The following is a 14,065-nucleotide window of genomic DNA, read 5'->3' as shown; positions in this document are numbered from 1 at the left end:
TTATTATTATAATAGGTAGGTACTATAAATTTCAATCAATCGCAGGCGGACATTTAAATATATTGACAAAATTATTATATTCTTACAATCTTGAATTACACACCTTATAATATTGGTTAAATTATTGTTGTTACAAGTGAGCTATGCCAACGTTAAATCTAAAATTTCAACGGACGGACAACTACATCTACGTATATTATTCATTAATTACACAAAACTTGATAAAATACAGCAAAATTGTCAAGGTTTTATCATTCATTTCCATATGACATAATGAAAGAGACATTTTGACGAAGAGATTCTTCGATACAATTTTTTTGTGAAATTATGAACTAAACATATTTTGTAAAATATAGAAGAGACCTATATTTTTAAAGTAATGTTGTTAAAAAATCACATTATTAATCTCGTAAAATATCTTTGCCAAATTATTTTATAATCTGCGGTATCCGGCTCGAAGGACCAATGTTTAGGTATACCAAAGGTACCGTTACAACTAGTAATTTTCTAAATTTCATCGTATCGAGTTATTTATATACGTGCTTCTTTCTTGTTTGTTTTATTTCTCACATTTTAGACAATAAATTACAGAAAATAAATATGTGAATATTGTAATTAGACGTCCCTTTCATTATGCCAACGGAAATGAACAAATTATTTCAATGTAGGAACTATAACTTGAGCAGCCGCAAACTAAATGAGAAACTTATCGCTATTGCTTCAAAATTTAGCCTTCAAGTCTTATGTTTAAGGCACAACTATTTATTTTTGATAATGAATAAAAATATTCGATGTGTACACGTGAAATGTGCGTAGCTAGTCTATAAATAATGCTCAAGCGCCCTAAATTATTTATAAATTAATAATTACATTAAGGGCTGATTTTTCAATCCTTGGTTAAATCTTATCCGTCCAATAAAGTATTACACAACAATATACAGATGTCACCTAAAAACTGTCAAACAGTGGGCAAGTAACACATTTTTGAAATGGTTGTTTAATACGATATTCGATGAATAAGTTTTAACTAAGGATTGAAAAATCGGCCCTTAATAAAATTAAGGGCTTAAAAATCCTTGGTTAAAACTTACTCGTCGAATAACGTATTAAACTACCATTTCAAATATGTATTCTAATTTTATTGTTCGTATTTGACAGTTTACAAGTGACATTTTAATATTATCGTGTAATACTTTATTGGACGGGTGACTGAGTTTTACCCAAAGATTGAAAAATCGACCCTAATTCGAATTAAACTTATAACAGTGCTGTTACTTTAAGGCACCATTTAGCTTACTATTGGGTTGCATTACACAGTATGAGACAATTTAAAAGAATATTTAATTTAGAGAAATTAAATGTTGATGAAAAATGTTCTAATGACTGCCATTTTAATTATTGTCTGTTAAAAACAAATGTTATCTTTTTAAGTAAAATGTCGGATTTGCAAAAAAAATGTTGTTTTATTTAATATAAAAAATAACTTTATTTTAGCGTTTTAAAAGTGCTCATCTTCAGCAGCATTTCAATCCGTTTATTTCTATATATTATAGGTGTCACAAAAATAAAACGGTCATCAACATAATATGAAAAATGGTATTTATAAAAAATAGGTAGGTATTTCATACAAACAATCATACAATATTTTGATTATTACAATTAACATACATAATTTTTTATGGACAAACTCAAATAAAACCAGAAACACAAAGTTGTGTATACAAATAGGTACTGATTTATTTTGACATCATTCTCATTTCATCATCATTTTGAACACAAAAGTATCCACTAATATCTAGTCAGTTGACGAACAAAATAGAAAAAATTACAATACAAACTATAAAATATATGTTGATAGATGTTACAGTAACTAAATATATACACAATTGTGTATTATAAAATACATACACAATCTAATGAAACAATCATGACGATGCATACAGTCAATATGTATTACATTATTATAATAATATGTACATCTAGGATATAATAACAATCATTCAATCATCTCTTACACGCGCACACATACCGCGAACTAGATAACGTGTCGTAATATTGTACAATGGGGTTGAATGAAAGGATAACAAATGCCACAACTGACACAAAGGCACTTATTTATATACTCAAAGGGCGCCGCTAACTGCAAAGCAACAGAATACTGTATGACTAAGAATTCCGCCTAGTGTCAACCAATGCTATGAGTAAAAAATCTGGAATTTACATCATAACATAACAAGCAATTGTCCTATTTATGGAAAGATTATTGTCTAGGGAAATTGAATCATAATGGCAAACACAACCAAATCCATTCATTCATCAGGAACATTCTAATCATCATTCAGGAACCATTCAAATCAAGTACAAAAAGATGATGCATTATCAATTACGCCTCCCTTTTCGAACGTGGATAATTTTGCCTGGGAGTTGTTGGGCGGTATGCCAAACCTTCCAACAATCCCCAAAGCACATAGCCTCGTCGCAGGTTTCGCATTTCAAATGCACCATCTTTCGTGTACCATTGCGAAGACAAATGTGACAACGCATTCTCTTATTAGAGGCGAGGTATTCGGGTACGTGCATGATGTCCCTTCTTAGCCTCGTATTTTCCTCTACAGGCACTACAATCTCCCGTGACGGGCGGCGATGAGCCGTCACGAGGGCTGAGGCGAGCTGTTCGCGGAATTTACGATGCGTAAGCAAAGCCATATTTCGACGACCCAAAGAACTCAACAATAATATGAGCGCGTTGTGCACACTGACGTTCAGCAGCCTTTTAAACATTTTCATGTACCATTTCAAACATCTCTTTCGCTCCAACAAATACATAGAGAGTTTTTGATCTTTCAGATCAACACCTCCCATAGTATTGTTGTAATCTCTCACAACTACGGGCTTTACAAGCTCGCGTCCAGCCTTTCGACTTACATAGGTTTCGTCGGTGTGGTAGGTGGAGATCATAGTGACCACTTTGGAGTCTTTCCATGCAATGCATGAAACGTCACCAGAGTGACGACTCACGATCGTACCCTTGGCCACATTCTTCGGAACCTTAGCAATCTCCTCTGGTACGTGTTCGCGATTAGGGCGCAATGTCCCCAGACAATCAAATCCCAAAGTTTTAAGGTACCGTGCCAACGATGGGCAATTATAATAATTATCCATCGTAACACAGTGTCCTCTCCGATCGAGACCTTTCAATAAATCGAGTACCACTTGGGTACTCTTGCCAGCTAAATCAACACTAAGAGCCACATTGCTGCGTTCAGAATTCTTCCCAGTGTAAATATCAAACCTGTACATATATCCAGTTTTAGACTCGCAAAGTTCAAAAGATTTAATACCAAATCGCGCGGCCTTTGATCTTATAGCTTGAGCCCAGGACAAGCGGCCCTTGTATAAGGTCAATGACTCGTCAATAGCTATATCTTGATTTAAATTGTACAAACACTCGAATTTTGAATTTAAATGGGAAATAACTGGTGCGAGTTTCCGCAACTTTGCTGAAAGCTGTATTCCTCCACTTAACGGCAAATCCTGACTCACATCAGAATTGTCCGTAAAATGCAGAAATTTGCTTAGCAATATGAAGCGGTTGTATGTCATCAACTGTCTGAACTTTGGCATTTCCAGATAGCTGTTGACCTTCCAATATTCATGCTGAGAAGTACGCGGATCAATCCCCATGAATATATAAATAGCAAAAAGCAAATACAACTCGTCTACATCGGTGTCAACCCAACGATGTAAACGAGATGATGCTTTCAAAGTGCCAGCTGCAGTTTCAGCATCGACAACTTGCTTAGCATATCTATTGGTTTCCTTACAGATAAGCTCCATGATGTCTCTACTCCAGATATCTGTAAAGGCTTCATAGGGCGTATCGTAGTCTTTGATAGCTCCTGGGGTTGGCCCTGAAAAGGTTTCAGGCACACCACCAAAGCTATCAAAGTTTGCTTGCCAATGGAAAACAGTAGACGTGCCAACCAAGTTGTCGACAGCTTCATCCATTGCGCTTTCCACCGATTGTACAATTTTACGAACACGATCATCCAATTCGTCGTCGTCCGGGATATTTCGAGTCATACCGCCGGAAGCAATGAGTTCGTCGACATCGAATTCATCATCGAAATCGGAATCGAACTCACTGCCTTCGGTTTCCCGTATTCTAGTGTGCATAGGAACCGTAGTACCTGATGTTGATGGCACAGGGTCGGGCACACTAGACGACGGTGGTATACACCCGGAAGTGCCTGGCGACGGCAACTCACACACCCACTTCCGCACATGCTCCATTTGCTCCGGATCCTCCAGCGCAGCCTCATCCTCTTCCTGGTCCATTCCGCAGGCGGCTGTCCTCTCGACTGAGGTGAAACTAATAAAAAAAAATACAATAAATAAAGAGTGTGTGTACTTATGTACACGCGTTAGAAGTTATACTTCTTTGGCGTATGGAAAAAATACTAGAATATACAACTTGAACATAGTTATCAATTTTTAATACCGCCTAGAACTACCTTCATGCTGTTAAATTTAAGTGTCGGTGTGCGCGCGCATCGTGAAAATTCACTCTCAACATTTTTCTCCATCGCGCCTAAAGAAGTATAACTTCAAAAAGTATAATTCAGTAATCGATACATATTTTAACTTTAACCGGTGGTAGGTTTCCTGTACTTGGCCGTCTAGGTAGGTACCACCGCAGTGCCAGTTATTTTACCGTGAAAAAGAAGTGTTTTAATCACTTCTGGGTTTCGGCGAAAGGGCACTATATGCTAGTGTAGTTACTATGTGGCGGTTGCAGGACTTAGTCCGATAGTAATTACCTCCTGTCCATGGTTGGTCGTGGCGCTTACCATCAGGTGCACGATCTGCTGGTCCCGTTACATAGTGGCATAAAAAAAAACCTCCCAACTAAAAAATTATAAATTAAACTTACTGAATGGACTCTTCGACGACACGTTTTCTTTTGACAGAGCCCCTGGGAGTGCGCGCTATTGTTACAGGTTCTGTATTTCGAATGGAGCCCCCAGGGGTCCTTGTCGTCTCAAAGGCCTGATTAGGCGGTGGTGGCGGTAGCAGAGAAGAGCTAAAACAAAATTTATACAGATTTAATAAAATAAAATAAAACTCAAGCGGTTGTGGCTATTTCATAATATACCTAATACTATTTGAATAGTTAATATTCAGTACTGTACCAAACCCCGGACACTCCATACAAAATTATAGTTTTGACAGTCACACTGTAGAGACTGCAAATGTGTGTGTAAACTCTTTATGGTTGGCACATTTGTGACTAGCGTAAAAAAAAATTCGCGTTTTTCTGATGAAATACATCCGTAAACAGCACAATATCTAACCATTTTCTACGAAAAACGATAATCACAAATCCAAAATAATAAAATTGCTTTAAGTCAATTTGATTAATGTTGTCAATCTTCGTTGCGTTTCGTCTAAAGACGTCGTTGGTATCGTCCTTGCGGGGAAATGGGTACCATAACATGTCTGATCGTGCGGGGTGAGGTAAGTATTTAATTTTGGCGGGAGGTGGAGAGACACTCCATACAAAATTATCGTTTTGACAGTCACACTGTAGAGACTGCAAATGTGTGTGTTAACGCTTTATGGTTGGCACATTTGTGACTAGCATAAAAAAAAAATTCGCGTTTTTCTGATGAAATACATCCGTAAACAGCACAATATCTAACCATTTTCTACGAAAAACGATAATCACAAATCCAAAATAATAAAATTACTTTTTTGTTATATTTTCTGACTCATTAAGCTGCCTCCAGGCTCTCCTATCTAATCCCTTTCGATCCAGATCATGTCACCCCTTGATCTTAAGAATACGTGTGGTTCTTTTAAATTGCCTCAATAAGGGTCTCCACGTTCAAATAACTTACATACCAGGTCATATTGGTATAGGGGGTAACGAGATGGCTGACTCTTTGGCTAAGTCTGCTACGCAAGTGGGTTGCAATACTCACTTTAGTAATTACAGTCAAGACCTTGTTCCACTATCAAAATCACGTCTAGATAGGAAGTGGTTGAATCTTTGGCAAGAGTCCAGCCGCACGAAAGGTAAATTTTATTGGGACATTCAGCCTACTATTCCACACAAACCGTGGTTTTTCCGCTTTCGCAAATTCGACAAACCAATAACATCCACTATCTGTCGGCTGCGCTTCGGCCATGCGTGTACTCCTGTCCATCTGGCGAAAATCAGAGTACGTGACCATTCTATTTGTGAGTGTGGATTAGATGAAGGTACTACTGACCACCTGTTCTTTGAATGTACCAAGCTCCGTTCTTCATTACTGGATGTCCTCCCTCCTGAAATCCCTCGTCCCACAAATTTTAAATGTCTGTTGTCCTTAGTGCCTTCCAAATTTGTTGAAATACTATCTAAATTTATTTCCTATAATAAACTAAAGTATTAACCCCTTATTATATTTATAAATCATATTAGTGTATCCTGTAGTTAGTAATATAATAGAACCTGTATTGTCTTATGTGTTTGTTCTAGCCGCTCCAAGTTGATCAAAATTTCTGCATTTTCCCACTCAGTTCCAAATGTTAAATGTCACAGCCGTATAAGTCTAACTGACTGAAATTTGAGTCCTGTCTCTCCCATATACACTGGACATTGGCGAAGTCCCTTTTTATTGGGTGAAGCCATTATTTAAGAGAAGAAGAAGAAGAAAATTACTTTAAGTCAATTTGATTAATGTTGTCAATCTTCGTTGCGTATCGTCCTTGCAGACAAATACGGACCATTTTCAGGCTGATCGTGCGGGGTGAGGTAAGTGTTTAATTTTGGCGGGAGGTGGAGAGTGTCCGTTCTGTAGCGTTTAGCTACTATTATGTATTCTGTGACTGTACTCACACGAGAGCAGGTTGGCAGAGCACCGGCTCGCGCTCAGACCCTCATCAGAAGGGACCGGTGTCACTGAACGTGACCTTGACATTATTTTCCTTAACCCGTTGTGGGTACTGCTCATAGCCGACACCGATCCCGATAGTGTCGAGGTAGTTCACAAAATCTAGCTTTTTTATGATTACTGAGTTTGAAAATTGTATTTACCCTATTGTTCTATAATTATATGCCATGTATGATATATTTTTGGAAAGAAGAAGAAACTAGTTATAACATAAAAATGTAATCATGACGATATATTATTTCTATAGAAATTGATTTTATTTTGTTTTATTTTTAATTGCTTACATACTAACACTCACATGATAATGCTGAGTTATCAAATTATCATATTCACGTTTTCATATCACTACACGATTGTCAAATACATTCACTTATATTTTCACACATTAACCCCAATGGGTTGGGGCTCAATAGCCCCAAGCGGCCCGATCGGTCCACGACACAATAGATTTTCTATTGTGTCTGTGATTCCGGGGTCTGAGTTATTAACACAACGTATTTCACTACGAATAATAACAAATCTCCATTATTTACAAACAAGATAAAAAACGCCATTTTGCGTCCCAAAATATATTGCGCACTGACAAGTTGAGACACTTTTTAACTGAGTATTCTTCAAATATCCCTAAAACCAATATCGTAAACGTATTCTACGTAAAATTTCCAGTAATATACGTCTCAATTATCAATCACCTTTCTATTCCTCTCGGCATAATTCACAATCCAAATATTCGTTTCACCAAGACAACCATCACACACTACGCTCGATGACGCAACTCAAGTATGATTCACTTTTTTTATTTATTTTGTGGTTCTTTGACTGCGCGGGCGAAGCCGCGGGCGGAAAGCTAGTGCTAAATATGTATGATATATTATTGTTAAGACTTCCCTAATTTTATGTGTAATATATTATATTGAATTCTTGGGCACAATAATTATTTATTAAAGTAAAAAAAACTAAAAACATTTACCGGATAACAAACTTGATCCTCTTGTCGAGTTTGGCTCCGAGCATCACTTGGTCTTCAGTCACTTCTGGCACCTCACCTGTTGTCATTATAATTTGTATTATATTATTAATAATTATTATTGCTATTAGTAATGCCTCCTCTACATTACTCGAAGTTGAACGAGGTAAGACGAATAGAATAATGTAGAGAGGCAGTTCGGCTTACTTCATCCCACTTTACCTCACCTCGGCCGACTTCCGTTTGTTGTCGGTTTTTGTGCCCGAGTCAAAGGGCACGAAGTTACTCGAAGTGCGTTCTGAATATGAACGAATGCGCTCCTCGCGAAGTTTTGTAGAAGAAGTGTAGAGGAGGCATAACAGCGTGTTGTTATTTATTTATTAACACTTTATTGTACTGGCATACAAATAAATCCTTAAAATTAAAACTTATAACTAGTCCAGCACAGAAGGCGGCCTTATCACTTAACAGTGATCTCTTCCAGGCAACCTACTGTGTGGAGTAATATTATGAAAAAGGAGGTAGGTAGTAAGTACAAAAAAAAAGAAGTTGTTTTTTATGTTATGAAAAATGTTGCAATAATATTTCATATGAAAGCAGACAAAATTGCGTAGGTCATCTAGGTAATTTCAGTATAAGTAGTTATCAACGAAGCTTTTACATGTAGAATGTATTTGATGTAATCAAATCGGTTTCTGTTACTGCCAAATAAATAATTTATTACTATTATTCACACCTGGCATAGATACAGCTATACTAAATCCAATAAAATACTACATCCACAAATTATATGACAATATTTAGAGCCGATTTTTCAATCCTTGGTTAAAATTTATCTGTTCAATAAGGTATTACACGAACATATTAAAATGTCACCTGTAAAATACTTTATTGGACGGATAAATTTTAACCAAGGATTGAAAAATCAGCCCGTAATAACTCAGGCCCCAGAATCACAGACACAATAGAAAATCTATTGTGTCGTGGACCGATCTGGCCGCTCGGGGCTCAATGGGTTAAAAGAATAAATGTACAAACTGGTTTCTTCCTTATTCTCGCTGTCAGCTGTACTGTCATCTGCTTCCGCTGGTTCGGTCTTCACTTCCACCGCTTCCTCAGCATTGTCTTCAGTTTTTACACCATTTTCCTGAATATTAAAGGGAAATTAGTTTCAATGTTATTTAAAACTTTTTTGGGGAAAATCTTTGTATCTACACTAATATTATGAAGCTGAAGAGTTTCTTTGTTTGTTTGAACGTGCTAATCTCAGGAACTACTGGTCTGATTTGAAAAATTCTTTCAGTGTTAGATAGCCTATAATAATAAACTTAGAAATACTGCAGCCTCAATACAACCCACCCTAGGGTCATTGCGCCTGTTCGCGTCCACCTGCCTATTCGCGTCCATTTTGCGGATATCTTTTAGAAAATTCACGAAAATAAGTATACTTTATGTAAAATTGTAATAAGAAAAATTTCCGATAATTACCTCAATGTATAAGAGACATGCACACATATTCAAATTATGCCTGCGCACCGCCTATCCTATTTAAAAAAAATATTTAAGTTTGGCTATTAAACGAGAGAGCTAAAACGCGCGGGATTTTGAGAAAAAAATAGTGCGCAGCGTCGCGTTTGACGGTAAGTATCTTATTGTTAAATGTGAATTTTTGAATATGTAACTGTTTCTTTGCTTTGCTAACAAAACATGGAATAGTATGGATTATAAATAAGTTTATTTCTCTTACAATTAATAGCTAAAATAAGGTGGACGCGAATTACTACACCGAATTTGTACAACTTCCATTTTGCGTCCACGGTGGGCGCAAACTATACCTGTAGTGCATAACAATAGAACATATTGCGTCCACATTGTTTTTCATTACGTAGCAATGAATTGTTTGTTAAAATATGTAATTTAAAATAGATTGTAAATTTTTGACTAAGACCACAAGTTGTTAATTTAAATTTTCATTCAAATTAGCAAATTTTTATGCTATTTTTTCATTTTAAAATGGGTATTCTAAGAATGAGACCAGTATTTTTGAGAATGAGAGTCAATAAGTCTGTGGTTAAGAAAATAATAGAAACAAAAAGGAAATTTAATTCATTAGAAACTAAAAAATAGCGTAGGTAGGATCTTAATAGAACTGATTATTATTTATTTACATAACGTAACTTTGTTTTTTGTTAATTTTTGATTCTAACTTCTAATAATGATGAGAAGATAAATATAATTAAGTTTTTCCAGTTTCCTTACACAGTGAATTATATTAATAATAATGTTGATTTTAGGGTTCCGAACCTCAAAAGGAAAAACCGGAATCCTTGTAGGATCACTTTGATATCCGTCCGTCTGTATGTCCGTCTGCCGGTCTGTCTTTCTGTCAAGACCCTTTTTCTCAGTAACGCGTAGAGGTATAAAGCTGAAATTTATTTTGAATACTCAAGTCTACGGTCCCTTGAAGCTGTGAAAAAATTAAACTTATAAGCCAAAGCAATCAAAAGATACAGCCGTTTATGCTGCAAATTTTCGCAAATTTCGACATTCGCAAGGGAATCAAAACCTACAGGGTACTTTACGTACCTAAACACAGACACTTGAAGTTTGGTACGAAGCAACGTCTTATAGCACAAATAAGGGAAACATTGAAAAAATAATCATTTACAGTTAAAACATATGAAAAAAGACAGGTTAATACGGAACCCTCGGTAAGCGAGTCCCACTCGCATTTGGCCGGTTTTTATTAAATAACTATATTCGTAAATAAATAATTTATTAAAATCTAATTTTTATTTGCATTTATCTGATAAAATATCACCCAATGCACTCTTAATTCCTTTTCTAAGCTGGTGGACGCGAACTGGTCCACGGGTGGACGCAAAAAGGAATTTTTGGACGCGAACTGGGTAAAACGCCAAATTCTGCTATTTGTCTAGATAAATAAAAACCACATGATATTTCCAACACAATTGAAAGGAAATCATAAAATAGACTATGTAAGGAACACGTTACATAAATTTTGCGTTGAAATTTGTTCTGGAACATTTTTATTTTCTCCTTCAAACTTTCCAACTGCACTAAGTGGACGCGAACTGGCGCAATTACCCTATTAAAAAAATAACTGCAATCAATATTTCAAGGTTTGAAGTCAAAGTTTCAAATTATTACTATAATAGGAGTAGCAGCCAGTCTTGATGATGACGTTCTTCTAGTAGTTCTGGGAGCTGGTTTGCGAGGAGTGGGAGGCTCGTCGGCATCCTCTGTTGAAGTATCTAAAATTGATGTGTCGGGAAGGTCTGAAACAAAAACATACATATAGATATCTCAAAATGTATCAATGCATGTGAACACCATTGATATGCTATGCTATGTCTATATCTGACTAATGAAACAAAAATCACACATAGTTTTATCATTCTCAAGTGTGAAAAAACTGTGAACTACTTTAAGTACTTATAAAATTTGTAATTTTTCACCATGAGCATTTATCACTAACTAGATTTATAAAGATTGAGGTATTGAATTGAGGTGTAAAATTGTAAATATAAAAAAAATGCTTATACATGAGTAAACAAACAATTGATTTTATAACTACAAGTACAAACATATTACAAGGAAACAAATTTAAAATTGATAGGTATATTATATTAGATCTTAATGATTTCCTCAGTGTCATGTTTTATTATTTAAATTGAACATCAAAATATGTACCCGCTAGTGCCCGCTACAATGTAAACGTACCTACGTAAACGTACCTAATCAATTCGCTTTTCGAATGGGTTAGGTACGTTTATAATTTTGACAGGTTTTGGGAATTGGGAAGCGTACCTAACCACTAAAACATGGAGGCGGCGTCATTTTACACGTGCTCAGATTGATTTATAGTTTAAATAATATCGAAACATTGCATTATTATTACTTACGATAAATATACAATTTAATGCTTACTTTTTCCTGATTTAGCTTCGAGCGCCTTTTTTAACCTTTCCACTAATGCCGGCTTGTTGCCCTTAGTGTCTAATCCGAGGGCACCAAGCTCCGATCGTAGATCGAGCACTTTCATTTTAGCGGGATCCATGTTTAAAATAATTCTTAACAATTCTTATCTATTTCACTTAAATTAGTCAATTTTACACAATTTAACGCAATAACACACAATTACACAACAAAAATAGCATAACCCGCGAATATGCGACGTGCGAAAACTGCGAATAGAATAGGTACCTAAGCGCCAAGCTCTTTGGCGCCAAGTCAGGCAAGTTATCTTCAATATGGCGGCCAGTCACTTAGGGAGGGGATGTATTGGTTGGATTTAGCCACAGAGTATCAATCGTAACTTGTTCCTTATAGTAGTGATGTAATATTACGACGATAAAAAATGTTTTGGTAAATTATAATTTTTAAAGCGAAACAAAAAAAAATGTACTAAAAACGTTAATTTTGTATTGCATATAATATAAAATAGAAGTATATAATATGTACATCATCCTTCTTTTTTTTAGTTCATAAAAAATATCCAATGCAAACAATATTATTTTTTCGAAAATAGGGATAGAAAATTTTAGCTTGAATCCATTTGGTGTAGGTAAAAGGCGTTCGCATCGCACTAATACTGTAGCAAGTGACCTAATTCTTAGAAATTATAAATTATAGCAAAAACTCTTCGTTAGGAGATTACAGAGATCAGATTACTAGAGATTACTATGCACAGCGACAGTAACATGACAAAAAATTAAAAAAAAATGTTCGTTTGCACTATTTATCTGCGAAATGGCTCGACCGATTTTGCTAATACTTTACGGAGAGCTCCAAGCGTAGTTAATGATAAAGGGAGTAATATAAGGCATACCAGACATAACATCTGGCGTCCCCTAGCGCTGACCCTGTAGAAGTGGCGTGGAATAAAAATTAAGATAACTGAGTAATATAGTATACTAGCTGTTCCCTGCGGTTTCACCCGAATTGCTCCGCTCCTGTTGGTCTTAGCGTGATGATGTATAATATGATAAATGGGCTATCTAATCTAACACAGAAATAATTTTTCAAATCGGACCAGTAGTTCCCGAGATTAGCGCGTTCAAACAAACAAACAAACTCTTCAGCTTTATAATATGTATTAGTATAGATTATGGGCGCGACAGAAACCATGCACAGTAATCCCCTCCGCATCACACTCCACGTTACGTGCCACCTATTGTACGAAGTGATGCTATTTTTATTCATTAAAAAAATGGCCAGGCTTTGTTGTCTGTGTAGGTGTATTTAAAAATACTTTTCAGATGCATTTAATAAATTAAAATTCTATGATGATATAATAAATTACCAGGAAAAATAAAACTGCGAGTTGAAAACTGTTTACATACATTTTTATTCTTTTCAAAACTTCTATTGCCGATATATTTTTTTAGTTTACATTAATTAAGAAACCATTCAGTCGTTCATTGTTAGCACTTCAACCAGCAACTGTTATTATCACGTTCAACTCAATGTAGAATATCTACGAAAGTAGGTAAACATAATAAAAAAACTTTATCTACCGCTAAACCAAACGTCTATAAATTATACAATTCAAATTCATGCTTTTACTTTTAGTTAAAACCGCTCTCACAACATTACACAGTAGTAAATGCGAACTAAATATCTATAATCAGATAACAAAACTAATTGTTAAAATACAATGAGCATGTTATACTTTATAAAATTGCATGTTTTATGAAACTGTAACTTAAAATTATTTGTCATGTTAAAAGGAACGACAATGAAGAAAAATTTAGCCAAAATAAAATATTGTGGGTAATAACTAATAACGCAGTTTAGCGCCTTTTTACCAGCGACCATAGACAATAAAAAAAGTTTACAGCCCAATCTTTGGTTAGTTATTAACCGTTTTGTTTGCATTTCATAAATGTGTTTTACGATTAGGCCGCAATTGTCATAATTGCTTATTTACCCGCTTTAATACCGTGGCCTAAAAAGCTTAGAAAATAATGTAATGATCTAGTGACCGATGTACTCCAGGACATGTAGGTATGATCTAAATTATTTTAATAGAATATAAAACTTTAATTCATAATACATATATGAAACAGTGGCACGTTATTGTTGGGATATGTTTCCTTTGGGAGAAACTAATTAAATATCTATGATAAAGTATAGG

At 35.4% G+C, this 14,065-nt stretch overlaps 1 protein-coding gene across 2 annotated transcripts; it reads right to left on the bottom strand.

The window, feature by feature from the left end:
• Window positions 1-1,582: 1,582 nt before the first annotated feature.
• Window positions 1,583-12,162, bottom strand: LOC123703865 (piggyBac transposable element-derived protein 4-like). Of its 2 annotated transcripts, XM_045652047.1 has the most exons (6): window positions 11,857-12,162; window positions 11,077-11,204; window positions 8,944-9,052; window positions 7,909-7,984; window positions 4,934-5,083; window positions 1,583-4,372 (listed from the first exon to the last, which is right to left on the bottom strand). In XM_045652047.1, exons 1-6 carry the CDS (start codon window positions 11,984-11,986, stop codon window positions 2,380-2,382), a joined length of 2,586 nt encoding a protein of 861 aa, XP_045508003.1. In that variant the 5' UTR covers window positions 11,987-12,162; the 3' UTR covers window positions 1,583-2,379. The 2 variants fall into 2 exon arrangements, with proteins under 2 accessions (XP_045508003.1, XP_045508004.1); XM_045652048.1 differs by lacking the exons at window positions 7,909-7,984; window positions 8,944-9,052; window positions 11,077-11,204; window positions 11,857-12,162 and adding an exon at window positions 7,631-7,750.
• Between the last annotated feature and the right edge of the window lie 1,903 nt (window positions 12,163-14,065).

Source organism: Colias croceus, chromosome 27 (assembly GCF_905220415.1).
Source record: "Colias croceus chromosome 27, ilColCroc2.1".
Classification (NCBI taxonomy): domain Eukaryota; kingdom Metazoa; phylum Arthropoda; class Insecta; order Lepidoptera; family Pieridae; genus Colias; species Colias croceus.
The sequence above is the reverse complement of the archived record's forward strand: the minus strand, read 5'-3'. Positions and strand labels throughout refer to the sequence as shown.